This window comes from Chlamydotis macqueenii, chromosome 2 (assembly GCF_036417535.1).
Source record: "Chlamydotis macqueenii isolate bChlMac1 chromosome 2, bChlMac1.mat, whole genome shotgun sequence".
Taxonomy (NCBI): Eukaryota; Metazoa; Chordata; class Aves; order Otidiformes; family Otididae; genus Chlamydotis; species Chlamydotis macqueenii.
In genome coordinates this window covers 75,220,160-75,233,451 of record NC_141557.1, presented here as the reverse complement: position 1 = coordinate 75,233,451, position 13,292 = coordinate 75,220,160, and the positions used below count along the sequence as shown (strand labels likewise).

Here is a 13,292-nt window from a genome sequence, read left to right as displayed (position 1 = left end):
CATAACTGAATGACCTGCCCCTGTATCAAATGGAGCTGTGTGTGGCTTTTCCCTGTGTAAAGCCAGCTATCGTGGGTGGAGGAGGGATAAGTCTGACTCACCGGTAAAACATTAGTCCAGTTGCCTCTCACAGCTGCAGGAGCAGAATAGATGGCTCTTTGTTGCAGACTTCTGCTTTGTTGGTGTATGCATAGGTGATGCTAATAACAAATCAGTACGGTGTGGGAGGCATAGCGCAGGACTGGAAACAAGCCATTGCTGTGCTCTAAGCCCAGCTCTGTCACCTTCTTGCAAGTCACTTTGCTTTTCTGTCTTCTCATTTGTAAATGGCACTGTTGCGGGTACTGCAGAAACAGCCATCGGTAAAACGCAAGGAGATGCAGGTGCTGTGTGTCCCTGTCTGCTTTGTTTACAATTTCCTGCCCTTTCTAATTTCAGGATGGCAAAGTGAATGGTGTGACGGATTCTACAAGAATCTTGGGGTACACCTTCCTTCACCCAAGCGTTGTGCCGCGTCCTCACGTCCAGTCCATCACCTTAACTCCGCAAGATGAGTTCTTCATTCTGGGGAGCAAGGGGCTGTGGGATAGCCTCTCGATGGATGAAGCAGTGGAGGCAGTCAGAAACGTGCCTGATGCACTGGCAGCCGCGAAGAAGCTTTGCACTTTGGCCCAGAGTTATGGTTGCAATGACAGTATCAGCGCTGTGGTGGTTCAGCTCAACGTGACGGAGGACAGCTTCTGCTGCTGTGAGCTTAATGGGGTCCCACCCCCCAGCCCAGGCATTTTTCCCCAGTCTGTCAACGTGGTCATCAAGGATAGGCCAACAGATGCACTTGGGATGCCATCTTCGAGCAGCGGCATGGCTTCGGAGATCAGCAGCGAGATCTCCACCTCGGAAATGAGCAGTGAGGTGGGGTCTACGGCCTCCGACGAGCCTCCCCAGGTAGCCATGAACGAGAACAGCCCAGCCTACCCAGGGGAGCAGCGCTGCATGCTGCACCCCGTCTGCCTGTCCAATTCTTTCCAGCGGCAGCTCTCCAGCGCCACCTTCTCCAGCGCCTTCTCTGACAACGGCCTTGACAGCGATGATGAGGAGCCGATTGAGGGGGTGTTCACCAACGGCAGCCGCGTGGAAGTGGAGGTGGACATCCACTGCAGCCGAGCGAAGGAGAAGCAGCTGCTCCAAGTGCCGGTGGAAGCCAGCGATGAAGGTATCGTCATCAGTGCCAATGAAGACGAGCCTGGCCTTCCCAGAAAAGCTGAATATTCTGCCACGGGCACAATAGGGCGCCGGCGGGGCAACGGTTCCGTGGCGCCACAAGAGAGGAGCCATAACTTAATTGAAGTTGCAACGGATGCGCCGCTCAGAAAAACAGGGGGCTACTTTGCTGCTCCAGCGCAGCCTGATCCCGACGACCAGTTCATCATCCCACCAGAGCTTGAAGAAGAAGTCAAGGAGATTATGAAGCAGCACCAGGAACAACAGCAGCAGCAACAGCAGCAGCAGCGGCAGTATCCGATGGACCACCTGGCAGACTATTACGATACACCACTATGACCCACTCTACTGCTCAGAAACAAACTAACAAACAAGGAGACTTGAGTGCGGGACCCAGTGGGCTCACATTACAGCAGGGGTTTTCCTTATCCTTTTCCTTTATATACTTCCTTTTCCTTATCCTGCCACTACAGATAACTGCAGCTTTTCAATTTGTTAGGTTTAATATTCATTGACTTTCTTCTAGAGACGCTTGACCGGTAAAGTTTAAAATAGTTAACCTTCCCTTAACATATCAAGTGTAAAAATAAAAAACAAATAATAAAAAATAATAAAAAGGTTTAATATATTCCTGAGAAACAGATGATGATGTAATATTTTTTAAAAAGGCTCATTTGTTTTGTTTGAAAAGCAGGGCAGTAGCCAGTGCTAAATGATTTAAGTAATATTGTAATACTGTATTTCTTTGAGAGAAAAGGCTTTTTTGGTCTTGAAAATGATAGACATTTGTAGAATATGGAGACTAACTCCTAGGAGTTGCTTTACTCTTTCAGGTGACTTAAGTCACTGAGATTCACTAATTTTCTCTGAGAGAACAGTTGATTGGGAAATTCCTGTAAATAGCTCAGTGTTGTAAAGTGATGCTTACATGTTTTGTAGCCTTGGCATTAAGGACACAACCTGAAAAACTGACCTTTTTTTCTTAAGCGACTCCTTGGGCCATGATAGTTGAGCGTAACGGACTGAGTGGCTGTGTACAAGTTAGCTAGATGGTGTAGGCCATTTAAAGAAACCTACTTTTTCCTCTGGTCTCTTTCTTTCCTTACTTTTACAGACACGTTTTGTTTGTGTTCCTTACTGCTGCCACAACCAGCATGATTGTATAGAGCTCATTTGCTGTAGAACATTTACATACCAAGAGTTATATTAAAGCCGAATGCACAAATGAACATGTCATAATTTTTGTTATAATAAATATGAAATTTACACCTGATGTCTGCTTTTATGTCTGAATAGCTGAGCAGCAGCTTTCAAACAGCAGCTCTCTGTGGTTTATCAGTGCGCTGCTCATTTTAAACCAAGAAGAATTGAAACTTTTCAGCTTGCTCACATTTTCACACTAACTGCAGAAGCTCCTCTGTACTTGTAGATTTTAAAGGCCATGTAGAATGGCATTTAAAAGATACAAAACCACTCTCTGAGGAATTTACCTGTTTCTTTTTTTTTCTTTCTCAGTACTAATTCAGCACTATTGATTTGCCCTTCGCCACAGTATTGACAATGTCAGAAGACTGAAGAGGAGCGTTGCTCTGGCTCTATTCCACTGGGACTGAGTAACTGAAGACAGAAATGATGAAGGTTTAATGCAGGCTAAGAAAAGGGAGAAAGAAAACACCGGATATGGAGAGAAGAGGGAAAATATAAGAAGGTGGAGAAGTGAACTCAAAGCTACCTATGTAAACTCAGATTTGCTCAAGTGTGTTGAATGAACATGAGTTCTATGGCAGTTTGACTTTGCTGACAAAAGGGGGATTTTTTGTGATTCCTGTGGGAAAGGAGCAACACCCTTTTCCAATATTGCCTACAACCAACTGCTCCATTTTACTTGTCACTCTTTAGAAAGCTGAGTTAGTGTGTGGTCATGACAGTGTCTTGCTCCTGCTTGACATTTGGTCTGCATTTTGGAAGAGGACTGTGGTAACAGGCTGTTGTCCTTATTCTGTTCTAGGGTGAAATAGCCAAGTTAGGACATGATTGCTGTTAACAACAGATTTTTAGTTTCTTTTCCTTAAATAATAACAGCAGAGGAGCAAACATGAAAATACCTGGTTTGGTAAATGTTTATTGCACTGCCTACTGTAGATCTAGAAGATTGTACTTTATTGTAATTTGAGCTTCAAAATTTCTCTTTAAGAAAACTCATTAAATACTGTATTTAAACAAAAAAAAAGTTGATGGTTTATTGGCTAGTAACCCTCAGGTGTTCTTTGGTAAACAGTTTGTATATTTCAAATTTTGTTGAATTATTCATTTTCCTTGGTGTGCCTGGAAAGTATTCTCTTTTTCTTCTGTTCAAATGTTGCTTGAGGCTGAAGGTGATAACGTGCAAGGACACTACCATGGCCTAGACAAGTGACTACAAGTTCAGGGTTTCCTGAGCAAGCTGGAAAATTTTCTGTACCTTAAAAAAAAAACAAACCAAAAAACAAAACAAAAAAAAAACAACGGGGGGAGGGGGACAATTCTCTTCTGTGTAGCGCTCACTGCTAGTGGAAGAGTAATCTTGCTGCCGTCTGTGGTTAACGTGCCTCTGGTGTGCTGTACATGTGGTACTCGGGAGAGAGGAACCGAGGTCAGAGTAGGGGTAGGAGGGGAGCCATATCATGTGAGCTAAACTTTGGCCCAGCACTGAGAATTGATGCTCCCTGCTGTGCCCTTTTCTCCTGTGAATAGGAGTATATGTACATGGACTTCATAGAGTCTTTCCCATCCCTTCATTTGAAGGACAAACTTCAAGAACTTGCCAGGCCCTGTGGCGTTAGCAGCTTACAGGCAACAATGCATTTTCGCTCCTTATGCCCTTACCTTGAAATAACTGACAGCCCACCAAAGCCTGCCCCTTTGAGCACGGTGCCTCCTGTAAAGTTAGCAACAGCATTCTGGAGTCACAGCTTTTGCAGCATCCAAATGAGCGGATTTTGGCTGAGGAGCTGTACCTTTGGATTTCTGTCTGCCTGAAGAAGACATTTGCATTTGTAGCCTATCTTAACAGGTTGTAATGCGAAGGACTGATGCATTCCTAGGGACTTCACCCCTCTGCTGAGCTTTCCACAGTGTGCTGAGCTGGGTCAGTAGGCTGGATGGCTGGGAGCATCTTTTGAAAGTTTAGCATGCATGTTTAAACAAGGGTAAAGGGTCTTTTGTTCCAGCTTTAAACTGGGACTTGGAAAACAAGTTACAGTTTTTGCAACTTGTGACTTCTCTGGGCATTGCTGTCCTCTCACAAAAGGAGGTTAGTACACTCTTATCTCATGTGGACTCAAGGCAAAGGTTTTGTCTAGGTACATTACTAGTGTATGTGATTTTATGATAAAGTGCACGGGATATTTTACAGTTTTGACCTACCAGGAACGATCTGACTTGAACAGAGAAGTGGATTTGTTTGCAGAACTTGACAGCTGTAGCAGGGGCAAAGGTTAGGAGCTAAAAAGAAAGGAAAGCTTTTAACTGGGGAAAACATAGAGCCATCATTACCTTTGTAATCAAACCTTTCATGTCCTTTGAAACTTGCTGATAGCCGTATCTGAGACAAGCAGAAATGCTTGAACAGGAGGAGGTAGGTGGCTGGTGGCAGAAAAATGAGCATATTTACATTATTTCCTGGAAGATAACTTTAACTAGGAAGCTCTGATGGTATTGAGAAGTAGCTCAGCTGCTTACATGCTTGTATATGTGAGCCTTTTATGTGGCATAAAAGGTTTTTTCTTGCTTTCTGCCACAGTGCTCTAACAATGCATTTTGTGCGTGGACAACCTGTTGGCGTTCTCCTTGTGCATTCAGCGTGTGGTGCCACCAGTGCCATGGTGGCACTGCCTTCCTCTGGCTTACTGCTCTTGGAGCGAGCCAACGATGTCCATGTAGGTTGTATCCCTCGCTACCGGGAGAACGTTGTGCTGCAACTGCAGCACCCCGCACGTTGCCCCTTAAGTAGTCTCTTCATAGTGATCTTGACCTAATCGCTAGCCATCGGGCTTACAACTCAAATGCAGAGTTTTCTTGCAAATTATAAGTGTTTACTCTTTTAAGTATAACTTTGCTACTTTGGAACCACATTCAAGTGGGAGTGAGTGTTAATGAAGTGTCACAGCACCATTGGAAGTAATTCCTGCATCTCTGCCCTAGTCATGGATGGTGTCTTTTGGGTTTAGCCTTGTGGATCTAGGCTTGCAAATGTTCACTTGAGTGGGTTGGTCAGAATAACCTAGAGAACAGCTCACTGATCTGGGGTGCAGAAGGGCTTGCATTGGTTCAGGCCGAGCAGTAGCATTCAAAGGAGTAAACAGAACAGTAGCTTTAGCCTGGCCAGCCAGATTTCCCTGAACCCTGCCTGCTGTACATGAAGAGATGAGCTTTTCTAAGGAGAGGGCCCTCAAGTCTTAAACCAAGCAGTTCTCCGCAGTGCTGCAGGGCAAGCTGCATGGCAAGAAGTTGGTAAAAAAAAAAAACAACCAGAAAACAAAACAAACAAACAAACAAAAAAACCAACAAAAAAACCAACCCCAACCTTTCAGACTCACCTGGAGCCCGGACATCTTGGTGTCTGTTAAATGATTCTGTCTCTACATTTACTGTTTTCTGTTAACCTGCTTTACTGTCCTGCTTTGTTAATTCAGTTGAGTTGCTTCAGGGCCAACTTACTGCACAATTGTTGGATAAATTTATTTGTTTCTTGCCCATTTGTTACCTGCATGCTTGCACTGCTTGCAGTGAGGATTTCGTGGAGCGCTGCATGAACCAATGTGTTCCTCCTGGTTGCCTGTGTTTTGGTGGGGGGTACGCCGCAGCCTATGCTGATGGTGTAAGTGTTCAAATGTTGAACCTGACAAGACTGCTGCTTCTACGGAAGGATGAAAGTTAAAATTCATCTGCTGCCTGAGAACAAGTAAAACACTTCACAGTCATTTCAATCAAAAAGTGGGGGTGGAAAAACCTTAAATATTTAATGGATTAGCAGCAGCCCAGGGTCAGAATCAGTATACCATTTATTTAGGACATCAATGGGGGACAAAGTTCCTTGTTTGCTCCAAGTCCCTGGTATAAGTGATTGGTCCCTACTTTTCCCGACTCTTTTATTTATATTTCCATTCCTGCTGAGTTCAACAGTTCATCTTTTAGATCCTCTTTTCTCAGACTGACAAACTGGAATTCACCTGCAGTTGACTTGGATACCTCGTCCCTACCTTTTATCTCCCACAATGAGCCAAGTTTGTCCTCCAGCTTGTGATTGAGACAGGAGCTGAATGGGGTGGATGCTATCTCATCTTTTTCCATATTTTCTTAACATTGTAAGCTGAAGGGAGACACTTAATCTGCAAGAGTTCCTCAGCAGCATGACACTGCCGCAGTAAGGAAGCTGTCGTGTAACAACTGCAACGTGACAGAGACCTGGGACAGACAGGGCTGGTCTGCTCGCTGGCAGGAAGACCCGAGAGCAGATGAGCTCCTGAGGCTTTTGGCTGTGGGAGAGCCAGAGCGCCTGGTTTCCTGCACGTCGTCAGGCTGAGGGGAGAGGATGAAGTCGTCAGTACCGAAGCTGGGAGTTCGTGCTTGCTGGTGGATGAGGTTTAGCTGGCTCTTACTCCCCCGTCCCCAGTTAGGGTCTCAATTCCAGTGTCCTGGTGCTTGTCACAGCCCCTGGCGCCTGTTTCATGTTTTCATCTGAGCTTGTTCTTCTGTGTCATTTGTCAAAACTTAAGCTAACAACCAAAAAAGGGATTTTCTGCCAGTGACTTAGAGGTCCTAGGAGTCAGCAGTGGCCAGGGATGGGGCTGTGGAAGCTTTGCAAGCCACCGGTGTGAGCCGGTCTGCAGCTGTGTGATGGGAGCCTGGGCACTGGACACAATGCTCTGAGCACAGCAGGTTCTTCCCCCCTGTCAGATTAAGCACAGCTGCACCGAGAGAAATACATGTATTTTAACAGCAAAGTTGTCAGTATTGACTCACAGAACAGATGGAGTTGTTTTGCTAATTAAATGTATGCTGTTGGATGCTTTAAAAAAAAAAAATTGGGACACAGAACTATGAAGGAAGACTGGTGTAGCAGAAGCATGCAAGTCAGTGACTTGGGAATAAAACGCTTTCTCATTGTAATCCCTCCTAAGGAGAAAGACACCAGCACTTTTTTAAAAATAAAAAAAAAAATAAAAAAAAAAATTCCAACAACTTGCAGTGGGTTCACTTGCAGTTAGTACTTATCTTGGTCCCGAAAACCAGAATGTGAAAGCAGAATTATAGAATATATAGTGACACATCATATTGCGTGCAGAATATTGCATAGAATACACAGTGAGGTTCTCTGCTCAAATGTATTTGGAGTTGGGTGGCAAGGGTGAGCAAACACTGCTGTGTCTTTTCAAAGCGGCCACAGCTGTCTTTCCGGAAACGGCAAAGCTCCCCAGAAGCAGCCTTTGGGAGCCCGACAGCCATGTTACCTGCAGTAGGGTCATTTAACGAGAGGTAAGGAGATTCTCCCATTCTCTCATTTCAGCTGGGAAAAATCTGACCCCGGGGCTGTTCACAGTCAATTCAGGCACCAGCAAAGTCTTTCCTTGGCGTTCTTGGAGTGCCTTGAAATGACAAATTAGATGAGAACATGGAAAAAACGAGTCTGAGGTTCCCCCTCTTCAGAAATGGGAGAGTGACCTTCTCCCCTCCGAGTGATCCGTGGCTTGCACTTGTTTGAACAAGGAGCGGTCTCTTTGTGAAGATAAGAAACGGCTTTCAGGCCTCCTGGGTTTTCTGATTAGGAACTGAGCCTTTGTACGCGGGGCAGAAAAAGGCGTGTTGCCGTCGTCTCCCTTAATTGAAAACGGCAAGGGCTCCCCCTCGTGTTACTGCCGGACAGGACCAGAGCTGCTCCATCTTCGTCCTCGGACGGTGCCAGTGAAACCAGTGCATCTTCTGCAACACCGTGTGAAATGATGCAGGAGCACCGTGGCCCAGAGCAGCCTTCCTGCGGCTGAACGAAGGCAGCGGGGCAGCAGCACCGACATTAGCAGGTTGCTGCTTTGCACAAGCGCACATGGAAGCCTCCAAAGTGCCAGAAGCGATGGGTGCCAGTCTCAACAAGGGTGCCAGGGCTGAGGGAGCCAGGGAAGCTAAACCTGCTACTGCTCAGCAGAGCGTCTGCAGCGCTGCCAGGTGAGAAGGTGGTCTTAGTGAACGAGCAGTGAGATCTGGATCAGAGCGTACCTTGTTTATTTGGACCAATAAATTGCCTCATCTTCACCATCAGAGCTGATCCACACCTGTGTAAAAACCTGAATCTGCTTGAAGTTGCTCAGGGATGTGGGGCCATCTTGTTGGGGAGTTATTTTTGCAATCTGGAAGAAGGAAAACACCCGTTCTACTGTTTATGCCACCCCGCCACTCCCCCCCCCCCCCGCCCATGATGGCTAGGAATACTCACTAACCTCCACTTAAAAAGTCTTAAATGCATTCTCTTTTTTTTTTATCACCAGCTCTTCCAGTGTCCCATGGCTTCCATTGTCCCATGCTGAGCATCCTGCCCTGAAATACTCAGCATTTGGAAGTCACGGTGGTGGGTCCTTCACACTTGCAGATACGGGCTGCTGTGCTGTGGGCGAGAAGTGGTGTGGGTGTGCGGATGATAGTACAAAGCTATGCTTAAATCTATAAATCTAGGTACGGTGGGAAGCCTATGAGTAATGCATGTGCAACACACACACGCAGCTGATGAAATTTGAATTTTCGCTAAACAGCTGGGCAAATTCAAGCCTCCTTTTTTCTTCCTGCACTTCCATTATCCATATTTATCTTGGAAGTCAGTATGGAATAGAAAAAACTCGAGGTTTTCATACACTTATAAATGCCTAAACCCCTCAGTTACAGAGTTTCTCTTGTAGTATTGGAAGTTATATAACCAAACCATAAACAGGCTTTAGAAGACTCAGTTAAAACATATGGTCCTTACCTTTGTACATCTGTCTCATGAGATGTACGTCATGATGATGATGACGAGGCTCTGAGCAACCTGATCTAGTTGGAGATGTCTGTGCTCCTCGCAGGGGGATTGGACTAGATGACCTTTAAAGGTCCCTTCCAACCCAAACTATTCTGTGATTCTATGAGCCTTTCTACATCCCTCTGAAAAACTACTTACCTATAAAATGCACTCATGTGTTTTCCTCACTTGAGCTCTTCAACACGGCCTGAGGGTTTTGGGAAGTCCAGCAGCAGGTGCAGGACTGTGTGCAAATGGCATCACTGGAAATCAATAGACCATTTGTAGTAATGAAGGGCATCCTGTGACTTGCTCCTTTTGCACTGTCACACGCCAAAACCAATTACATCAAATGTCCTGACAACCCACAGACCTTGCAAGGAGTCTCATGTTTTATTTATGGCGGGTGATGGTGAGCATTTGTGACACTTTTTATGCTGTGCTGGCATTAAGCTGCTGCAATACACTGAGCATCACCTTTCCTTGGAGATGGATGTTGTGAAAGAAATGAGTAATGACAAATGTCACAGCTCTCATAAACAACGTGGTCGTAGTCCCCTTCAATAACTTACCTGAGTCTTGAAAAAGAAAAGGAGACACGCAAGGTCTGCAAATGTCATTGAGAGATCAGAGTTACCAAAGCTCTGTTGTGTATCTGTAGCTTTACTTATGTTAAATGCAAGTTGTGGTGGAAAATTACCAGAAGAGTAACTTTTATGAAGATAAATCTGCACTGGGAGTAAAATACATGGATTATGAAAGAACAATTTCCATTCAGAGTGTTCTTTGGCACTCTAATCCCTGTATGTATTCTCATCACCTTAAAGCAGTTTCTCACGTAAACCGAGAACCCAGGTTTTATAAAGCTAAGCCTTCAATCCAGTTTCTGCTGTTGCACAACCGGTTTGTGTCCCTAGTTGTTTCTCCATGTCAGATATGCTTAAACTGTTCTGAAGAACTAATGGAAAAAGCTTAAATAATGATAAAATTTAATATATTCCAGGAATGTTGTCTTAAGCACATGAAGAAAATAAGAAATCTTGGTTTTTATGCTTCCTTGAAAATTTCCTTTCTGCAGATGGGTACAAAGGTCCCTCCTCCTTACAGCTGGTCAGCAGCAGGAGGGCAGTGCCCTAACACACGCAGATCTTCCAGCAGCGCTGGATTTACAGTTCCACATAACTGAATTATTTGGTAAATGTAAAGATTATGGTAAGCCTATTTGGAGGAGTAAATATCCTCTCTCCTCTCCAGCCTCACCCCTCACAATTTTGCTTTTTACATTGAAGCAAGATGTCTGCATCTTCAGATGCTGGTTTGCTCTGTTCAGGACAAGATTTCCCAGAGACTGAGGTACTTTTATGAACTATTGTTTGAATAAAAGAGACATTCAGGACAACGGGTGCTCAGAGGTACATAGTCCACCACAACGAAAATTACATGGCAACTTACTCAGTGCTGGGATGCAGAATGAGTGGTGGGGGTTTTTCTCCTCCCCCCGTTTTTTTTTTTTTTTTTAAATATAGCCATCTTAAATATCTTCTGCTCCCCCCGAATTAGGGCACAGAGACACATTTTGTCAAAGAGAGATTGTTTTTCTTCAAGGCTCTTCTGTGGGGAGGGGACCCCTTTGTGAATAGTTAATGGCTGTTGAGCTCAGCTGGAGGTTTTGCTCTCAGACTGACTGAAGCTGTTTGCCGCTGTGTTGATGTTGAAGGAGACAGGTGCAAATTGATGGTTTAAATCCACAGAGGCTGGCTGAGAGTCTCGCAGGTAACTCTGAGATAAATGAGCTACTCAACCACCTCAGCACCTTGCACCGGCAACCCATCATCTGCAGTGGGGCTTTTCTCCTGTCAGGCAGCTTCCCTGCAACCTGCCTCTGTTCCTTAGCATCACCAGGGAATGGGATTCCATTTTATTCCTCTTTCTGAAGGTCCAGAATAAGCTTGGCGTGCCAGAAGGCTTCCTTGCATCAGTGGTGCATCCCCCAAGGCTTTTAGGTTGGGAGAGGCTGTACTGCTTACCCACAAGACAACCTCTCAGGGACGCACAGATTGGACCTCTGCGGTCGCGGTTTCCCTCACAGCGGGTTATAAGCTGATGGTAGTCACAAGCTGGTTACAACCTGAGGATCACTCTCACCAAAGAGGGACCGAGGGTGATGACTGTGTGCACTCCTTTGGTTGCTGGTGAAACTGGGCTGTGAGGGGCAGCTTCAAAGAAACATGTGAGTTTATTTTCAGTGCTGACCCTGAAGGTTGCACGCTGGCGGTGCGTACACACATGCACAGGGCGGGCAGCAAGGAAAGGCTAAAAGAAATGGCAGGGCTGACAGCAGCCATTTGCCCTGCCTTTGTTTACTGGTCCAAATGCGGATTATCATCCCGCATGAACTGGCAGTCACTGCGCAGAGGTAACGGTGGGGCACAACCGTCTGCAGCAGAAGGTGGGAAGGCTAATCTGCCCTGGAGGGTGGGACCACCTGCAGCGGCAGCTGGGGACGACAGCCTGTTGCAGCCTTAGTCATCTGTGTATGCCAGAAATCTCTGCTCTTTTGTTACACCTTCCCAGCTTGCAGGGAAAAGATGTTCAAGTTGGGTACAGGATACCGAGCAGGGTTCTGTTACAACAGGGAAGCAGGGTTGTTTGGACTGCTCTGATGGTGTACGGCTCAGCCTTCACCCTGAGGGAAAGGAAAGCTTTTCCTTCCTTGCCCTAGTGCTCTGAGGATTATTTCTGGGATTTTTTCCCCCTCTCCTCTCCTACACTTCCCTCCATGAAGGTGAGTGGAGGAAACAGCACTGATATTTATTTCCTCTTCGTGATTATTTCCTAGTGATCTTTCTTCACGGTGGCAGGGAAGGAAACAAATTCAAGGCACAAAGCTTTCAAGAAGCTGGCAATCACTGGGCTTTGGCTTTCCTCGTGGTCCCCCTGCGTGCAGTGCTTCAGGACCTCAGCAAGCTTGTGGCTGACACCAAGCTGAGTTACTATGCTTGCGAGAGGGGATGCCATCGAGAGGGACCTGTCAGGGTCTCTGGGATTGTGACATAGGCCAATGTGAACCTCAGAAAGTTAGAAGGCCCAGTGCAAGGTCCTGCACCTGGGTTGGGGCAATCAGTAGGGACTAGGTGATAAAAGAACTGAGAGCAGCCCGGAGGAGAAAGACTTGGGAGTGCTGATAGACGAGAAGCTCAACATGAGTTGACAATGCGTGCTTGCAGCCCAGAAAGCCAATCATATCATGGGCTCCATCAAAAGAAGCATGGACAGCAGGTTGAGGGAGGTGATTCTCCCTTCCACTCTCATGAGACCCCACCTGGAGTACTGCATCCAGCTCTGGAGCCCCCAACAGAAGGACACGGATCTGTTGGAGCGAGTCCAGAGCAGGGCCACGAAGACGATCAGAGGGCTGGAGCACCTCTCCTGTGAGGACAGGCTGAGAGAGTTGGGGCTGCTCAGCCTGGAGAAGAGGAGGCTCTGGGGAGACCTTATAGTGGCCTTCCAGCACCTAAAAGGGGCCTACAGGAAAGATAGAGAGAAACTCTTCACTAGGACCTGTTGTGATAGGACAAGGGGTAATGGGTTTAGACTAAAAGAGGGTAGATTTAGATCAGATATAAGGAATAAGCTTGAAGCTACAGAGGTTAGAAACACAAGGGGATGGTGAGTGCATGGAGGCAGCTGGGTGAGGAGCTGAGAGAATGTGACTGGGACTGACTGGATGCTTGGGGCAGCGAGTGGGTCCCAGAAGTCTCCAACTGAGCACCTGTAACTAGCAGGTACTTTGTTACTTTCCCTGTAAAATGCATAAAATTGCCTCCATTAACAGGAAAAGTACCCAAAATGAATTGACTGTGAGGAACACAAGTGTCCAAGGGAGGAACACTACAGCAATATCCACAGGAAAGCTCTGCCCACCTTTTCCTAAAGACTGAATTACCTTGCAACAAATGAGGCCTTTACCACACACACAGGGAAAAGGAGATGGAATCGGTGCTCACAGAGGACTGTTGCTATTGCATAGTGATGGCAGGCAAGCATT

At 46.1% G+C, this 13,292-nt stretch overlaps 1 protein-coding gene across 1 annotated transcript in view; it reads left to right on the top strand.

Annotated features, from left to right (window-relative positions):
* The window catches only part of PHLPP1 (PH domain and leucine rich repeat protein phosphatase 1), a 155,131-nt gene extending 152,637 nt beyond the window's left edge, over window positions 1-2,494 (top strand). The window contains exon 17 of the mRNA XM_086740321.1: window positions 439-2,494. Within this exon, the coding sequence (XP_086596447.1) occupies window positions 439-1,560 (1,122 nt within the window). The 3' untranslated portion in view covers window positions 1,561-2,494. The remainder of the gene's footprint in view (window positions 1-438) is intronic.
* Window positions 2,495-13,292: the final 10,798 nt, after the last annotated feature.